This window comes from Mastigoproctus giganteus, chromosome 12 (assembly GCF_048544385.1).
Source record: "Mastigoproctus giganteus isolate SK-2022 chromosome 12, ASM4854438v1, whole genome shotgun sequence".
NCBI classification, from domain to species: Eukaryota; Metazoa; Arthropoda; class Arachnida; order Uropygi; family Thelyphonidae; genus Mastigoproctus; species Mastigoproctus giganteus.
The window spans coordinates 125,519,321-125,539,766 of record NC_143586.1 but is presented as its reverse complement, the minus strand read 5'-3'; the positions used below and the strand labels follow the sequence as shown (position 1 = coordinate 125,539,766).

The window sequence follows — 20,446 nt, the reverse complement described above, 5'->3', positions numbered from 1 at the left end:
TCTCTAATATTTGGTATGTAAATGTAAAGATGGTGTGTATAACATTTATAAACGGTTTGGTATGTGTATTACTTACCAAATCGTCAACCCCAATTTCTGGTGATACCACTTTTCTTTTAGTCTTATTATGTCAGAATTAGTTGTCCTAGCCAGTTCGAATTCACTCACTTTATTGACAACACTCCTGACATTACTGTAGACACAGGTTGGTTTTATTTATTTATTTATTTATTTATTTTTTAAGAGCATTAGCAACTAAGGCCATATTGCTCCGATGTAGACACAGTTAAGAATAAGTATTCTTCTATAGTTTACGACTTCGACACACGCCTTGAAGTTATTTAGTCTTGTTTCCCTAGTTTTATCTTTCCACTCATTTGAAACGTTGCTACCCTCAAATTACATTGTCAACATCGGCTGTTGCGGCAATAAACAAGGATTCTTGAGATCTCGATTCAAGCAGAGAGGTTTTGGGGGCACCGCCCCAGATGTGGGAACAATATTCCATGGTAGGGCGGATTTGCGATTTGTACAGAGTGAACAGCTGTTAGGAAGAAAAGTAACGTCGAGAGCGAAAGAGAAAACCAAGTTTTTTAGATGCAGAGGAAGCAATATTTGTAATGTGCTTGTGCCAAGAGAGATTAGAAGTCAGGGTAATCCCCAAAAGAGATATATCATTTTGCCTAGAAATTGGAGTGTTACCAAAGATAACGAGCAGAAGAATCCTTTTTTGCGAGATATAAGAAAAGACTGAGTTTTAGAAGGATTGAAATCAACTAAGTTGTCTTTGCCCCACTGGAGAATTGAGCAGGGCAAGGTTTTTCAAAATGGAAAGTGGAATGCAATGTGCTATCATCGGCAAAACTATGGACAGTATTTCCAGTCAATGGAAGAAGGTCATTAATATACAAGAGGAAAAGAGTGGGAGAAAAGAACTGAACCTTGGGGGACACCAGCATTACTGGAAAAGTTAGAAGACAGAGAACCATCTACCATCACCCGCAGTGAGCGATCAGAGAGAAAATTGGATAACCAATTACAAGAAACAGCTGGCAAACCATAAAATGGAAGCATCTCTAGGAGACTTTTATGCCAAACACGATCGAAAGCATTCGAGATGTCAAGAGCAACTGCTTGTGTTTCACCGAAATTTTCCATTGAATTTGTCCATAAATGGGTAACATAACCCAGAATATCACAAGTGGATCGACATTGACGGAATCTGTACTGGCGATCTTTCATCAGACGATCTTTGATCAGAGTTTAAGAGTTGGCGGTTAATTGATTTATCCATTACTTTAGAAAGAGTAGAAGTAATTGCAATGGGACGATAATTGGATGGGCGGGATTTGTCACCCTTTTTAGGAACAGGCTGGATATGAGAAAATTTCCAAGCAGAAGGAAAAACACTTTTGGAATACGAAAGTGTAAAAAGGGGGCAAATAACAGGAGTAAGTTCAGGAGCACATATTTTGAGAACAAGTGGAGAAATACCATCAGGACCTGGAGCTTTCTTAGCATCAAGATTCGTCAAAATCCTTCTGACATCCCTTTGACGGAAGACCATAGGAGGCATTGAATGGAGTGTCTTGGGAATGGTGGGAGGTGTTTTACCAAGGAGTTGGAAGAAACATTGGATGTTAGCAAGTCAACTTTATCCTTGGCTGAAGTGACAACAGAACCATCTGGTTTTGACAGAGGTGGGAGAAGAGATGTGCAAAAGTTGCGGCCAGTAGCTTTGGTAAGAGACCAGAATGCTAGGCTACTATTAGGACAAGAAGCAAGTTTTCTACTCTTAGCCTGTTCAAAATCTACTTTCGACTGATTAATAACTGCTTTACAATTGTTGCGAGATTTGGTGTAGGCAGAAAATGGAACTGAAGATTTGGAAACAAGCCAATTACGATTCTTCTCTTGAACAGCCTTAGCACATTTGTTGGAAAACCAAGGTTTAGATAAAGGACGAGATTTTAAAGTGGAGTGTGGAATAAAGGATTCCATTTCTACAAGAATAATTTCACTGACACGGTCTGAGCAAACGTTTACATCATTAGAAGTTTTGAAACAGTAATCCGACCAAGGAAAAGAAATTTTGCAGGTCATCCCATTTTGCATTCTTGTAATGCCAAACAAATACGAGGTTGGGAATAGGCATGAGATAAAGGCTCCATTGGAGAAGAGACAATCACCAAGTTGTGATCTGTGGTGCCTAAAGGACCACTCACTTCGGCCGTGTACTTAGAACGGTTGTTTTTGAGAAAAAGAGCAAGCGTGTTGGCTGCATAGTTAGGATTGTCCGGTATTCTTGTAGGTAAATGAGCAATCTGTAAATGAACAATCCACAGTAGTTCTAAGGACAGAAACTTTCAATAAAGGTTGTTGTTGTTGTTTAAGGGTTTAAAGACACAAGGGCATCAATGGCCAAGATGTGTCTTTCCAAGTTTTTAATGTAAATCAAACATTTTTTTCAGATTTGTTTATCAAATCTGATTTGCCGAATAAATTTAAATAATTCATCTATATTCGCAGAATTGTTTAAGATCTGTTGAAGAGTAACTTGATTCTGGTTATTGCATAAACTCTGAAAACAAAGGAATCTGGAATTTCTGAATCGAGGGCATACCAAAAGAATGTGTTTTACTGTAAGTTGAACTTGGCATTGAAAACAGAGTGGGGGATTTTTGTTTGACAATAGATGAAAATGAGTAAGATGAGTATGGCCAATTCTCAGTCTCGCAAGTATTACTTCTTCTCTGCGACTCTCTCTAATGCTTGAGTTCCACATTTCTGGATTAGGTTTTATTTCATGTAGTTTATTGTTGATTTCATTTTTCCATATTTGGGCCCATTCATTTTCACTTTCTCTAATAATTATTGAACTAAAATCAGTGTGTGGAACTAGCATTGTTCTGTTTGGCAGTTCTGATGCTGACTTAGCTGCAATGTCTGCTTTTTCATTGCCTTCTATTCCGCAGTGTCCTGGGATCCAGCAAAGAGTTATATCAGATTGTTTCTTTTGACAGATGTTGATTAGAAAGTCAATTTCTTGTAGGAAAGGATGACGAGAATGTCGTTTTCCCTGTATGGCTGAAATAGCACTGAGTGAATCCGAGTATATTAGGACAGAGAGGGACGACTGTTGACATATTTCACTTAATGCAAGCTGTATAGCATATAGTTCTGCAGATAGAATGCTGCACTCAACTGGAAGGGATTTTGAAATTACATGCGATGGGAGCACGGCTGCTGCACCTACATGTGATTGGCTCTTAGATCCATCCGTATAGATTATGAGTTTTCCAGTGTGTTGCGAGTATAGTTGGCATACAACTGTCGGATATTACATAGTGGAATGGTATTTTTTGGCCACTGAGCGAAATAAAGATCAATGTTTATATGATGTCTATTCCATGGGGGTAAAGGCATATTTTCATTTTCCGCAATTTTATTGAGATCGAGTTTCCAATTTTTTATTATTTCTTGAAGACGAATCCCAGCAGGTCTGGGTTCATTAGGCTTAGATTCATAAAGTGTTGGCCATAAAGGTTGGTTGAGGTATACCCAACAAGGGTGAGTTGGAAAGCTTCTTATTTTGGCAGCGTATTGGCAGAGTAGGCGTTGTCTTCTAAGATAAAGCGGAGGGTCGTGTGCTTCTATATACAAGCTGTGTACAGGCGAGGTTCTGTAGGGGCTAGTGCTGATCGAAGGGCACTGTGTTGAATGGTGTTCACAGACCGTAAGATGCTGTTTTTAGCTGATGCATATACTATAGCTCCTTGGTCTAATCGTGACCGGATTAGAACACGATACAAATTCAGCAATGACTGTCTGTCTGCACCCCAAGATGTTGAGGATACTGCACGAAGGATGTTTAGTTTCTGGAGGCACGTAGTTCGTAGATAGGTCACATGTTTACGAAAATTTAATTTGGTGTCTAAATTCAGACCCAATAATCTTATGCAGTCTGTCATCGGTATTTCTCTGCCTTTCAGTTTTAATACAGGTTCCGGATGAAGCGATCGTAATTTAAAGAAGTGTATTGCTGCTGTTTTCCCCTCGGTTAATTGATAGCCGTTGCTTTCTGTCCAAGTTTCAATTTTGTTTATTGCTATCTGTAGTTGTCTTTCAATGGTAGCCATGTTCGATGATTGACAGGAAATAGCAAGATCATCTGCATACATATAAACTTCTACCGTGGCTGGGATGTCTCTTATAATGCTACTGGTACGTAATGCAAAGAGTGTGGCACTTAAGATCGATCCCTGAGGTATTCCTTCTTCCTGTGTGTGAATTTTGGACAGCTCATTCTGGAATCTTACTTGAAAGGTCCTGAGGTGAAGAAAATTCTGAATGAATCTAGGCAGGTTACCTCTCAGTCCAAGTTTGTATAAGTCTTGGAGGATTCCATATCTCCAGGTTGTATCGAATGCTTTGGTAATATCGAACGTTATCATTACCATGTGCTGTTTCTTAAGAAAAGCATTTCGAATGTGAGCTTCAACCTTGATGTGGACATCAGTTGTACACCTGTTACGGCGGAAACCAAATTGATGGCATGATATAGCTTTTTGATCTTCAATAATCCAGACAAGTCTCTTATGAACCATCTTTTCTATTACCTTTCCTAAACAGCTTGTCAAAGATATAGGACGATAACTATTGGGGGAGGAAGCATCTTTCCCAGGTTTCGCTATGGCTATTACAACTGACTGATGCCATGTATCAGGATAAACATTCTCCTCAAAGATTCTGTTGTAAAATTTCAGTAGTGAAGATTTTGAGTTTGAGTTGAGGTGTCGAATCATTATGTAGAAAATGCCATCTGGTCCAGCAGAACTATTTCTAGAATTCTGGAGAGCTTCATTAAGTTCATTCATTGTGAACGGAAGGTTATAAGAATAAGATTGTTTTGTAACAAAGTTAATTTTATATTTTTCTACGGACATTTTTTTGCGTCTAAATGAGTCTTCATAAGATTGAGATGATGAAGTGACTGCAAATGTTTCTGCTAAAGCCTCTGCAATATCAGTTGGAGAGGAAATATCTGTTCCTTTCCAGGACAGGATTGGGGCTTTGGTCTGTTGATACTTTCCACTGAGGATACGGATCTTTCTCCAAATTATTCTGGGGTCAGTGTTTCTGGTGATGGTAGAACTGAATCGAATCCACGCATCCTGTTTAGCTTTTCTACGAATTCGGCGTGCTTCAGCTTTCAGCCGTTTATAATTTATAAGATTCTCCATTGTAGCATTTCGGCGAAAAATGTTCCAAGCTTTGTTTTGTTTCCTTTTGGCAAGAAAGCAGTCCCTTGTCCACCAACTATTATACCTTTGTTTTGTAATGTTTACTTTAGGTATTGCACTGTCAGCAGCTCGGAGTAATTCTTCTACTATGTGTCTATTGGCATTATTAATTGATGCAGTAAGAATCAATTGGTTATCAAACTGCACTGTTTTGGAAAACTTCTCCCAGTTAGCTCGGTGAAAATTCCACGTAATTCTTTGGTTAGATGTATAGTTTGTATCCGTCTGTATTTTGCAAATTATAGGAAAGTGATCACTATTGTGAAGGTCAGTTAATACTTTCCAATCAACACTAGGATACAAGGACGAGGAACATATGGACAGATCTAGAGCAGAGCTAGAACCTGTAGGCAAGTGGATATAAGTATGCACACCGGTATTCAGTAGTGTTAAGTGATGGTTATCAAGTAGAGTTTCGATCATCCTCCCTCTACGATCCATGTTCGGGGAACCCCACAAAGGATGATGAGCATTTAGATCACCTAGAAAGCATATAGGTTGGGGTAGTTGATTAAGTAAATTATCAAGTTCTGCAGTGGAACATGGTACGTTTGGTGGAATATAAATGGAGACAAGAGTGAGATTAATCCCAAGGACAATACGAACGGCTACTGCTTCTATATTAGTGGAAAGCTGAACGTGTTTCGATGGTACATTAGCACGAACTAATATTGCTACTCCTCCTCTTGCTGGAGAATCAGAACATCTGTCACGTCTATATAGTGTATACCGTGAGAAGTGTGGGCTATAATTTGATGATAAATAAGTTTCCTGTAGACAAATACATGCAGGATCATGCTGGTTCATTAGGTATTTTAATTCGTCAAGATTGCTTCTTAGTCCTCTACAATTCCATTGAATAATTTTCTGCATTACTTGGGTTTAGGTTAGATGGATTGGTCTGATCGTTTGTTTTTCCCTCGATCCTGTTTATATTTCTCTCGTTTTGAAAAGACTGGGCGAGTAATATCCATCTCATCATCAGCATGAAGCATGAGAACAGCATCATCATTGTCTAATTTCTCATCGGTTTCCATGGTTCGTTCAGTTGGTTTATTTTGTGTACGATGAACATCTTTTTCCTTTAATAACGTGCCTGAGTTTGGAACGTCTTGTTGTGGCTTGGATGGCTTTGTATTAGTAGAATTTGATGGACTCTTTGTCTTTGTTGCTGTTAATGTCTCACCATCTGCAAGGATGGATCTAGCCCATTGAATAAGAGATAATTTAGGAGGAATAGTAATATACGTCTGAGTAGAAAATTCTTTAGAGTTTTTGACTGCATTGGAATATGTTTTGGCAGGCATCACATTTAATATCTGTTTACGTGCCTCTTGGTAAGATACATTTTTCTCTACCTTGTACTTCATTATTTTCTTTCCCGTTTTCCATAATTCGCAAGTTCTAGAATATGCGGGGTGAGTACCCTGGCAATTGGGACACTTTGGCGTTGCAGCTGTACATTCAGTTTGGGAATGGTCTGATGAGCCACACAGGGGACAGATTGCCTTACCTTGGCATGCTGTTTGAGAATGGCCATACTTCTGGCATTTAAAGCATCTAAGTGGATTTGGTATATAGGGTCGGATCTTACAGGAAAGGTAGCCAGCTTTTACTGATTCTGGGAGATTCGGACTGCTGAAGGTAAGGATAACATTTCTTGTGGGTGTAAGACACCATCTTGTTTGGTCATAATTCTCTTAGCTCCGACAACACGTTGTGCTTTAAGTTCTTCGGCAATTTCTTCCTCAGAAACATTAAGGAGGTCCCATTCCGAGATGACTCCCTTTGAGGTGTTTAAAGTTCTGTGAGGGGTTACCGAAATGGGAAGGCCTCCGAAGGTCGTTTGCTTCAGGAGTTGTCTAGAATGACTGGGATTGGAAGTCTCTATAAGAAGATCTCCTGAGCGAAGGCGTTTGACAGTTTTGGGAGTACCTGCTACAGCCTCTATGCTTTTCTGCACAAGAAATGGCGATAAGCTACTAAGAGGTTTCGTTGATAACGAGTGTACAATTAGAAAAGCAGGTAGGTCATGTGAAGAATCATCTTTTTTGATTCTTTTTGCTTGAGATGACTCAAGTTCATGCGAGCACGTAGGCTCTACAGTTGGTGATATTAATGGATCCATATTTGCTCCTTTTCGCCCTGAGTATTAGATTAATACTCAGACTACCAGCCCCGCCACGTGGAGGCAGGAGCGGTGCCACCAGTGACCAAGCGATAAAAGATTAGTGGTTAGTGTGTTAGAGAAATTGGTTATATATATATAAATATAAAAGAAAGGTGTCTTTCCTTCCTTGATAGAAGCTAAGTTCTTTATTTAGAAAAAGCCAAAATTAAATAATTTTATAAATAAAGAGGGTTTTAACAATCTCTACAATCTGTCGCTTAGAGAAAAGACGCTTTCAAATCACTTTGGAAATATCGCTATGATCACTCGCTTGGCACTCGGGGCCTTCAATAAAGGATTTTAATAATAAGATTTTAAATATAATCTTTATATTTAAATAAAGGATTTTATTTTAAATAAAGGATTTTAAAAATAACAATAATATTAAAAAAATAAAAACAACTGGCAGAATCCTTGTACGAACAGTATCTGACTGAGCGTATAGGGCTCAGTGAAATGATTAAAAGAGCAATAAAAGATGCTCATGTCTAAAACATAGACATTCAGTTAAAATACTCTAGTTATGATACTCCAATGCTCCTGGCGAATGAAAATACTGAAAAATTTATTTATTCAGAATGGTACCCGGGAATGGAGCAAAGGTTTGATCCCAGAAAAGTTAAAAATATCCCCAGGACATCTGATAATTCCTCATTCGGAATAAAATTTCGAAATTCACTGTCCCACGGTTTGAACTAAAGAAGCGTAAAAATACAATATTATCTCCCTGTGCTGTTATATGTCGCCATTGGTATTAATCAAGTCAAAATATTCAAACTGTCAAAGTGAAATATCAAATCTTAGTCTTATGTAGTCACCAATTTCCTGAAACAAAATCATCATTAATAGAACTTCACTTCCTTTATCCTTCTTGCTTTTTAAGAATCGTTTACCAAGGCGCATTTAGGGCTAGAGCCTCAAGCTGCGAACAAATTTAGACTATGTATATAAAGTGCTTAGCATCATAATACACAGCCATTTCTGAATAAACAGAAAATTTTTAAGGTGGCATCGTTTTTTTGTTATATCTCATATTCACAATATGAGATATAACCTAAAACGATGCCACCTTAAAAATTTTCTGTTTATTCAGAAATGGCTGTGTATTATGATGCTAAGCACTTTATATACAGAATCGTTTACCAATAAATTTTTAGCTGAAATCGCAGCACAAAATTATGTCTTTACTATTTAAACGCGTCCCCATGGTACCGATGAAATGTCTGTCTCATAGCACTCGAACCCTACGTATTTGAGTAGCGAAGGGGTCTTCTCTCAAATAAGTGAACATTCAGAATCAAGCCTCCGAAACAAAGATATATATGGGGCTTAGAAGTGGGGCTTTTATTGTCCACCCAAGTAAGACTTATCAATTATAACACCTCAGTTAATATAAAAATATTAACTGATAAATTTTATATTTTTAATTTTTATAAAAATATTTTTATAAAAAATATAAAATTACTTTGATAATTTTGAAATTATTGTAAAAAATGCTATCGAATTTCAAATAAAACAAAGATAGACGAAGAATACTGTATTACAGTAAGCACCACTTTAGGCTAATCCAGATTTAAACGTAATCCAACATCTCTCCAACTAACTGATTCTTGATTCATTCAATGAAATGCAGCATGTTACATTGTACGCTGCATTATATTTTATTTTTTTATGTAACTGGGTTGCCATAGTAAGATTTTTATGAGCCTGTTTTGAGATTCATTCCAAAATAGTGACGCAAAGCAGCATCTGTTACACTTTGATGCCTTTTGCATAACAAAGCATCGCACGAAGACCATCATTTATTCCTCAATTCCTTATGGGGTGCAGCTGTGGATATTTACCGTAATTAATAATAATAATTCGTTATTAGCTCCCTGCGCTTCGGCGGACCATAACACCCCCAAAGATGAAGTGACGGATGTGGCAGACAGTGACTCCATCTGGTGTTGCTTCTAAGGACTAACACTGTCAGCGGACATAAGGCTGAAGCTATCGAGTGTGGCGCAGGAGAGTCATCATCGTTCAGGTCTTAGGCAGAGGGGTTGGTTCGAAGAGTCCCGATGAAGACTGGAGTAACTGGTGCTACCACAGGTAGCCCAACTAACTTATTATTATTATTATTGCTCTTATATTATTTCTTCCTAATTGGGGGTTCCACCTCGTGACGGGTATTGCTACCAAATACACAGGGTGGATGTTGTTGTTGTTGTTATTATTATTATTCAATAAATACTGAAATATACCTGCGCTATTTCTATCATTCCCGAAAATCGAATAGAGGAAACTGTGCTACAAGACCTTACCTCGTGCCATCTTCCGGTTACGCAAGGAACTACGTATTTCAAACTTTCACTATGTGTTGCCATCTTTCTGTCACGTAAAAAATGACTTGTCTTTTTTCCATATCGAACATTGTACAATACTAATTTAGCGTGCCATTTGGTTCAGCAGTTTTTCAAATTACTGTGAGAAGTGATGAATTAAAGATTAAGGACTAAAACATTTTCAGTAATTCATTCCTTACAACTGCACTGATATTTCATAGAAATAGAAGAACGTGTGCGGAACCACGCTGTATATCAAATGCTCCCAAAATGTTATCTGAAAATAAAGGATCCGTAGAGGATTTATGTGATTTCCTCCTAAATTTATTTTTAAGGAACTGCGCGTATAGTTTTGAATCTTCTGGGAGGTGGGGTGGGGGAGGGGAAGTCCTGTACATTTATATATATATAATAATTATTAACTTAGAGTTAATTTAAAAAGCTGTTTTAATAATTTTGACTTTACGCTGTATCTGATGAAATGCTATCATTACCCGCCCATTTTAATGTTCTGTTCTGTTCTGTTCTAAGGGAGCCTAATCATTGTAAAACAAATTTATTTTATAAACTTTTAGTTCTAATGGCGCCCGATCGACATATCGGCTGTTGATCTGATTAGACACTGTGTTTAGCCTATGAAACCTATTAAAAATAAGCAAATAAGAAATTGTATCTTTTATTCATTCATATGAACTCCACTTATTCATTGATCCCCACTCATTCCGGGCTTTGAAAGGATCAATATTCAAGCGAAATGAACAAAATACGTAATGCATGTACGTTTTTGTTCTCCTAATCCAGTGATGCGCAATATATATATATGATTAATATCAATGCTAAATTAGATGCCGGATTTTGAAACATATATTTGATGCTTAACTTAATAAATGGGACAAAGTTAATTGTTGTAGTATAGTGTAGTTATGTATATACGTACGGCTTTATTTCCTAAATCCAGTGTACGTTTGTATTGTTTTAAATTTTATGTTTAATTTCACCACATTTTTCTATATGTTAAGTTAAGCATCACGTTTCCACACAATAGAAATGAAACAACTTTTGTTTGACTTCATATTGAAGTCTTATAACTTTTATACATAAATATTACCGATTATGTGTGTGCTGATTACCTGAATAAAAATCACCAAAGACAGGACACGCGTTCTTAGACATGCTTCAGTTGTCTGTGACACCAGAATTAGGGGGCTCTCTTATCCAGCAGGATGGGGCTCCTCCTCACTGGTCTCATCATCCTCACCTTTTCCTTAACGACTATTCTTCCTTGGCCACCGAGATCACCTAACCTTAACCCTCTCGAGTTTTTCCTCCAAAAAGGTACAGGACATTGTTCGCCTGAAAGAGCGCATTGCATCAACAGTGGCCTCTGTATCTCCTAATATGTTAGGCAGTGTGTGGAGGGATTTGAACTCTGAATTAATGTTCACGTTCCCAAAAGCCCCAAGCTGGTTTTCCCCTGGCCTGTACATAACGTACCTCCTCACAGGCCACGGGTCGATACAAGTAAAATTAACGTCTCTGGGGATCACAGATGATCTACGCTGCCACTGTGGCACTGACGAATCTTGGCACCATATAATGTATGACTGTCCTGACTATGAAGATTAAGATCTATTCTGATCAAAAGATTATTAATTTGCCAAAGGACCACCAAGAACATATACTAATTCATACCCATGACAATTATAAATACTTCACCACTTTTGCACAGGATGTCTTCAACAGACGAAGAACATTAAGGAGCCTAAACCACCAAGACCAATAACGTGAGACGGATTCTGGGCACCCCTCTTCAGTAGCATCAACCGCCGACCTAATCGAAGTTCAATTGAACTGAAATTCACTTCCTTCATCCAAGTTCCATCGGGCTGATGGCCCCGAGTGCCAAGCGATAGTTCCCAAGCGATCTTTCTAGTGCGATTTTCTAGCGATTTTCCTAGGGCGAGTACTAGTGCTTTGATAATCCCTCCACCGCTCGCAACGTTACTGCTGACCGCTCGCAACGTTACTGCTGACCGCTCGCAACGTTACTGCTTCCCTCGCTGAGCAACGTCACTGCTTCACCGCTAGCAACGTTACTGCTAACCCCGCTTGCAACGTCACTGCTATCGCTAGCAACGTACTGCTCTCCTCTTCTGCTGATCGCTTGGTCACTGGTTGGCACCGCTCCTGCCTCCACGTGGCGGGGCCGGTAATCTGGGAGAAGGATTTCCCTCTTCCAGGGCTAAAAGGAGCAACGATGGATTGTAATGAATATCCATCTCTGGAGCCCACAGGTGGCAAAGTTGTTAACTCTGTCTCAGAACACGAGTCCAATCGTCCGAAGAGACTTCGGACGGAAAAACAGATTTCAGATATGCCAGCATTTCTCATAATGCACTCATTGTCCACACAACCTGTCGGCAAGCTATCGCCTTTTCTGATACAGAAATGTTTAGAATCGGTTGTTGGATCCCCTAAAATGGTGAAGCGTCTCCAATCAGGAGACCTTTTAATTGAAACCTCAAAAACATCTCATTCGGAAAAATTGTTAAATTTAACAACATTCAACAATATTCCAGTGTCAGTTACGCCCCATAACACCCTGAACACGTCTAAAGGCGTTATCAGTGAATGGGACCTATTAACTGTTTCTGAAGAAGAAATAGTACAAGAGCTTAGCGAACAAAAGGTGACACATGCACGGAGAATAATGACCAAAAAAGATGGCAACCTACTACCAACTAGGTCCATTATTTTGACGTTCAGCACTCCGAATCTTCCATCTTCTGTCAAAGCAGGTTATTTAAACTGCAAGATTAGACCTTACATCCCGAATCCCATTCGCTGTTTTAAGTGCCAGAAGTACGGCCATGCACAGACTGCATGCAGAGGCGATGCTGTGTGTCCTATTTGTGGCTCCAAGGAGCATTCCCAAGGAGACTGTACAGCTTCCACTCCCACTTGCCCAAACTGTAAAGAAAGCCACCCTGCATTTTCTAAAGCATGTGACCTCTGGAAAACAGGGAAAAAAATCCAGAAATATAAAGTGGAGCATAAAGTTACATATCCTGAAGCAAGAAAGCAAGTGCTGTTAACCATGCCTAGCAGATCATACGCATCAGTGACCAGAAGTAGCCGCTCAATTGCAACACAAACAGATGTCTCCATAGAACCAAGCAGTTCGTTTTCCACCTGGGCCAAAACTGCACTGCTAACATCCAAAAAGAAACTTACAGTCAATGAGACCAACAATACACCAATTAGTATCCCAAGTGATGCTATCTCATCATTGCCCGAAACAGTAAAATCAGCAAATGTTGAAGACCAAGAAAAAGGGAAACAATGCAATAGGAAAATGGAAATTGATATTCAACCAGAGGATGAAGAGTCAGTTTTAGAATTATATGCTAATGATACCATAGAAACAGGACGCCCAACCTTTTCAAAGAATGAAAAATCAAAACAAAGCAGACTGAAACCCTCTCAGAAAAAACAGTCAGATCAATCTTATTCAATCAAATCCAAACAATGAATAAATTCATACAATGGAATTGTAGAGGATTACGTAGTAATTTTGATGACCTGAGTGATTTACTTTTTCAAACAAATGCAGTAGGTGTATGCCTACAGGAAACATTTCTATCACCAAAAGTCTCTCTCAGATTCAAAAATTACACCATGTTTAGACGAGACAGAGATTCTGATGGTCCTGCCCGTGGGGGCGTAGCTGTTCTTGTAAAATCTACTATACCGTCAAAACATCTCCAGCTACAAACTTCCTTAGAAGTTGTTGCAGTTCGGATGGCATTGGGAATATCATTAACGCTTGCATCCATTTATATCTCGCCCAATTATCCTTGCTCCCAGGCTGAACTTGACAATCTAATCGCACAACTGCCGCCTCCTGTCTGCTTATTCGGCGATTTCAACGGCCACCATCCATTGTGGGGATCTTCCACCATGGATAGGAGAGGCCAATTAATTGAATCATTCCTGGATAACCATAACCTGACTCTGCTGAATTCTGGCTCTCCAACTTATATACAACTACCTACAGGTACAACCTCAGCCATAGACTTGTCCATCTGTTCAGCATCTCTTTTTGCAAGCATGAAATGGTTAGTGTTGAATGATCCATTCCACAGCGACCATTTTCCTATTATCAATTCAATTGAAACCCAAGCTGTGTCATGTCCAAAAGGCCGTACTTCTTGGAATTTTTATAAAGCAGACTGGGTAAACTACTCAGCTTGTGTCCTTCTCGACACTCAATATGTTCAACATCAACATATTGATGACGTAACTGACCACATTACCAGCCAAATCCTATATGCAGCAGAAATTTCCATCCCAAAATCAGACCAATGCAAACATGTACACAAAAACCAATGGTGGAATACGGATTGCTCTAAAGCTAAAGTAGAAAAAAACCGTGCTTGGAACCGGTTCCGCAAATGCCCAACTACTGCCAACCTAATTTTATACAAAAAACTCAGAGCAAAAGCAAGGCAAATTAGAATGAAAGCAAAACGTGACTCCTGGATAAACTTTGCATCAACTATTAACAAAAATACTGACACACGAATTATATGGAAAAAAATACAAGCTCTCAATGGAAAATTTCCTCCGCAGCAGTCCCCGATAATACAATGGAATGGACAGGACCTATCCTCTTCTACTGACATTGCAAATGCTTTAGCAGAATCTTTCTATAACATTTCCGCCTCCTCTTCTTATGTCACCTCCTTTCAACGCATTAAATCTGTTGAGGAACGTCATAAATTTAATTTTTCAACTAGACTCTCACTTCCGTATAATCAACCCTTTTCTATAGCTGAACTCAAAGAATCCTTGAGCAAATCTCCAAATAGTGCAGCAGGACCAGACGGCATTCACTATAGTATGCTGAAGAATCTATGTGAAGCCGATCTCTACATACTATTACTCTTTTATAACCGGATCTTCTCAGAAAATACATATCCTCTCTCATGGCGTCATTCCTACATTTGTGCTATTCTAAAACCAAGTAAAGATCCTTCCATAATTGAGAATTACAGACCAATATCCTTGACAAGCTGTTTGGGCAAAATCTTTGAAAGGATGGTGCATAAGAGGCTCATGTGGGTGCTAGACTCCCAAAACGTTCTTTCCGATCACCAATATGGCTTCCGTAAAAACAGATCTACCCTAGATTTACTACTCAAAATTGAATCTAACATACGTAACGCTTTTGTCATGAGACAACATCTGGTGATGGTGAACCTAGATATTCAGAAAGCATTTGATACCACTTGGCGTCATGGTATTATTAAAGATATACATCAGTTGGGGTTGAGAGGCTACCTTCCACAATTCATCCAGAACTTTTTAAGGTTACGCACCTTTCAAGTCCGATACCAAAACATGCTATCAGCAACTCACATTCAAGAAGAGGGTGTTCCTCAGGGTTCCATACTGAGTGCTACCCTATTTGCTATTCGGGTCAACCACATATTGGAAGAACTTCCAAAATCCATACAAATATACATGTATGCAGATGACCTCACCATATCCTGTCAGTCACAAAGTATGAATACTGTTGAAAGACAGTTACAAATTGCTCTTTCCAGAATAGAATCGTGGACCTTACGTAATGGATACCGCCTAGCTGAGCAGAAATCCACCACTACTCATTTTTGCAAATTACGGTCACTGCATCCCGATCCTGAGCTAAAGATCAATAACATTTCAATTCCTCTTGTTCACACTGTCCGTGTTCTTGGCCTCGTACTTGATAAGAAACTGAACTTTCAAGCACATGTATCTTATCTTAGAACTATCTGCTTGAAAAAGTTGAATATTCTCCGGTGTGTGTCATCTATGTCATGGGGTGCTGATCGACATACCCTGATCCATCTTTATCGAGCCCTCATCAGATCCCGCTTAGACTATGGCTCTCCAGTGTATGACTCTGCGAGAAGAACTACTTTAGAGCGATTAAACACGATCCAGCACAGTGCGCTGAGAGTTTCTCTAGGAGCTTTCAGAACCTCCCCTGTTCAGAGCCTTTATATCGAAGCTCATGAGCCACCTTTACATCTTCGGAGGAAAACATTACTTTTGATGTTTGCCGCAAAAATTCGCAGTTTGCCCTCCCACCCTAGTTGGAAATATCTGTATAATACCGAATGGGAGTCATTTTACAACAGTAAGCCAAATGAAAACCGACCTGCTGCACTTAGACTTAGAGAACTCACTCAAGCATGGAATATAGACATCAGCAATATATTTCAGGACATGACACCTCCTGATCCGCCTTGGACAAATATTTCTGTTAATTACGACGGTTATTTTCAACAGTGGGGTAAGAACACCTTGTCGCCCTCCAATATTGCACAATTACATGAAACTCACTCTTCTAACTCAGAGGCCTACAAAATCTATACAGATGGATCAAAAACTGAGACTCAAGTAGGTGCTGCAGCAGTCTTCCCTTCATTCACCATTTCTGTTTCATTACCAACAGAATGCAGTATCTTTACTGCTGAGCTTTATGCTATTAATTTAGCTCTCGACCGGATAACTGAATTTTTAATTACAACCAGTTTAATATACACCGACTCACTCAGTGCTGTCACTGCTATAATAAGTGGTAACAACTCTTCTCACCCTGTAATAAAACAGATTCATTCTAAGCTACTTGCCTGTAAGGAATTAAACCAAACTGTGACATTCTGCTGGATCCCAGGTCATTCTGGAATAGCTGGCAATGAAAGAGCGGATCATGCAGCCAAACAACCAGAAACCACCACTTCGCAGAATTTTCAAGTTCCATATACAGATTACAAATACATTATCCGTAAAGCATGTTATAACAGTTGGTCATTAATCTGGAAAGGTTATTCAGGAAATAAACTCTACCAAATAAAACCGGAACCAAAGCTATGGCAATCCAGCTTCAGCAAAAACAGGCGAGATGAAATAATTTTAGGAAGGCTAAGGATTGGGCATACGCACCTCACTCACCTATATCTATTAACTAGTGACAGCGCTCCACAATGTACATTCTGTCAAGTACAACTGACCATTCGCCATTTGTTAGTGGACTGTCCCTACTTTCAAAATATCCGCTTAAACACCTTTAAATCAATAGCTAATACACAGTCATCAATAAATTTATTACAGATTCTGGGTGATGATTCTAATGAAAAAGAACTATTTATTTTCCTAAATCGTATAGGAATATACCATAAAATATAGTTATATTCACTATTAGAAAGACACAATATGGCCCTAGCAGCCTATGTGTCGTTAAACACAACAACAACAACAACAACATCGGGCTGATATCTGAATCTCCAGGCAAGAGCAACCAGTACCTGATCCCACTGAAGACTCCAAAACCCAGAGACTGGAGACACCAGCAGCTTTTCTGCCACAAGCCATATTGGGTCCTGTCTCCTCCCCCCTGCCACCCCATCCGCCTGGTGAGGCCTGGGCTTGCCTCACTGACTCTCTGGGGTCGCCTTCTCTATCGTCCCCATACCTCTGTCTTTTTCCCCCAGCCTTCAGCTCCCCCCTACTCTGATCTATCTCGCAGTGTACCCTCCACACAACTTATCAATTAATAACGTCCAAATTTAAACAATGCTTACATTACTCTTGGCCTTTTATATTCTAGCGCAAACCACATTATTATTATTATTATTATTGTATATATATTTTTTATTTCTTTTTATTTTATTTATTTATTTTTTTTTTCACATAGTCCCTTTCCACTGAAATCTTTGGAAACTAGGTGGCAGGGCCTGCCAGAGTATAAAAATCTACTGGATAGTTACCTGACCTGCCTCCCCGGGGCCCAAGTGCGGTAACGGTGGATTCCAATAGGGGCCGAACGGCTAAATGGTCAGAAGAACAACAGTACACAACACTACCCATCCGTCCACTCCCCACACACTTTAAATCTCTGGCCTTCACAGAGTTCTGTGCTACACAAACAGAATACACAACGCGAAGATGGGGGGAAACCCCTGGTGCCGTCAGACAATTAACACACTTTGCACTTTGTGGCTTAGTCCGTGTTACGAATGCACACATACTAAATGCCTGTAATAAAGAACCATCACATTACATATCCTAATGTACCCAGATGTTATGTTCCCATATATTATATTAAACACAAGCATGCTATCTATGATCCTATGATAACCCTTCAAGGTTGTTTCATTTTTTATCTACACACCTCGTATCTTTAGGTTAAAAAGTTTAAAATACTTTACATTTTTTTGAATTACCAATTTATGTTTTTTCCCAATTTAACCAACATAGCATTATAACAACACCAGTTCATTTTATGTCTTAAATACTTAACCCAATTTAGTGAAGATTACATTCGTTGTCGGAGTTAATCAATGGAATTCAGTTCCTCACTTCCACGATGTACAGCGACGGGATTCCTCAGACATGGTTAGTGCTTGTTTTGGATAAATATGTTCTTTAGTATTCGCAGATAAGCCAATAGTTTTAAATCATTGACTTCATAATTTAAATAAGTATTTTGAGTTTTCTTAACATTCTGTTAATAAGAAAAATTGCTTCACTGAAAAACAAAACAAAAAAAAAAAAAATAAAAAAAAACCACAGTTAGCCAAATTCATTAGTGATACGAGTAAAATACTTCGGAGGTAACAAATCATTGAACACGCACCCAATTCAAGTAGTACCATGACAATAACACGGTGAAGAGAGCATACTTGAACGCTACACAAACAAAGTTTTATTTTATTTATGTTGGTACAATGAGATGCATTTCAATTCAAATAATGCAATGATAAGCTAAATGCTTCATCTTCTTTTGAAAAACCTCAGCTCATTTTATGCATTTTACTAGAAACAAATTATTATTTACAGGGAATGGTGTTTCACCATCCCCTGTGTTCGTCGAATTTGACACCTGCTGATTATTTTCTGTTCCCACCTGAAGGGACACCATTTTGACCTCGTTTCAGGGATCCAACCCACAGTGACGAGAGAATTAAACTGGATTCCACTAGATCAGTTCTTCAGAGCCATCCAAAAGGTGTATGATCGTGCAAAGAGATGTACCGAGTTGCGAGAAATGCGCTTTGAAAATTAAATGGCATATTTTTTTCCTTTGAGATTTCGATTTTTTTATGAATGTACTACTAAAACTTTTCACGCATGCATTTCCAATTTTTAGCAGCCAGTATATACAGTATTTGAAGAAAATCTTATTTCGATGATGAATACAATTTGCTGGATATCTCGGCTTGCGAAGGTGTTTTTTTTTCGACAATGACGTAAGTGATTGTCACAAAAATGCATTGTGTCTGATTACCATTGACGTCTTCATCTTAGAAAATATTAAAATGAATATTCCAACTTATCGTTAGATCCAGTAATCTGATTCCTTCCGTTATTAGACTACGTTTCGTAGTTAATCCTTTTTGAATCAAAAAGATATAGCCAAATGGAATGCTGAGGGAGGCTTCGGAATTCAGTTGAGCCACCAGTTGCTTCTCCCCCTTAATGTTAACATTTTAAACACAGAAACTAGTTTGAATGTTAATTTATGTATTAATGATACAAATTATCAACTGCGAAAATGCAAATTAAAAAAAAAAAGTAAAGCTTATTTGAATGGTCACCAAATCCGAGAATGCATTTTATTTTTATTTGAAAATCTGCGCTGTCCTCGGAGAGTAAATTGAACATAGAAGCTTTAACATATAATCTACTTTGTATGCAGGGCACTCAATACTTACAGTTTCAGTATTCTGAAAGGCAAAATAAATGGGCTAATTGTATTAAAATTTGGCATCTTTGTGTTCAAAAATCTGCAGAAGAGAAAGATTATTGTGTGGATTTGCAATAATAAGAAGCAGGTGTTCTCTTTACATTTAAGAAATAATGGACTAAAGACCATGCTTTGCTAGTGAAATTGTTTAACGAAGACAGGGCTCCAAAAGCCTTAGGAATGGGTTGCTGTTGGGTTTTAGGAGCATCGGCAACTAAGGCCATGTTGTCCGCGTATATTTCATGTGTTCTGAGGTCGATTTTCTGTTTTCTGGACGAAAAACCATGTTACCCTCGCCTGAGACCGACTAACTCAGCCACGTTTTGAAAAAAAAAACAAACATTCCTCCTCTCATCGATAGGATTCGAACTCAGGTCTTTTCCACCGGGTGTGAGGAGGACGGCCATCCTACCAACTGTGCTACCCACGAGAGCATGAGGAATAGAAAAATAGAAGTCAGATGAGGACATACTCGCAGTTTTTTTTTCAAAATAATGGAGGAGGAATTCTTGAAAGAATTTGAAAGTTTGTAATTATGAAAATATATGAGTTAGAGCATATTACACCGAAGAATATAGTCACTCCAAACGGATCACACATTTCATCCCGAATTAATACTCTTGCATTTGCCTATGACGCCTTCATTGCAACATCAACCTTCTCGAGAATGCCAATAATGTTTGAAGATTTATTGCTTTCTCTTGCAGTCAAGGATTTAGCAAAAAGGGGGGGGGTGAAGTATGGTTCCTTGTTCTTAATAATGCTTTTTCTTATGATCCTTCAGTCGACAGTCTAACGTCAGTTCTGTGGTATCCTTTTTGAAAAAAAAAAAACATCTTGCTTGATT

The 20,446-nt window shown here is 38.7% G+C and overlaps 1 protein-coding gene across 2 annotated transcripts in view; it reads left to right on the top strand.

Annotated features, from left to right (window-relative positions):
• LOC150077399 (DNA damage-regulated autophagy modulator protein 1-like) overlaps nucleotides 1–20,446 on the top strand; it is a 76,800-nt gene that overhangs the window by 49,285 nt on the left and 7,069 nt on the right. Inside the window, exon 6 of one of the 2 annotated variants that reach the window (XM_090386140.1) lies at nucleotides 18,163–18,248. The exons of the other annotated variant lie outside the window; for it this stretch is intronic. Within the exon in view, the coding sequence (XP_090242266.1) occupies nucleotides 18,163–18,248 (86 nt within the window). The remainder of the gene's footprint in view (nucleotides 1–18,162; nucleotides 18,249–20,446) is intronic. 2 annotated transcript variants of the gene reach the window in all.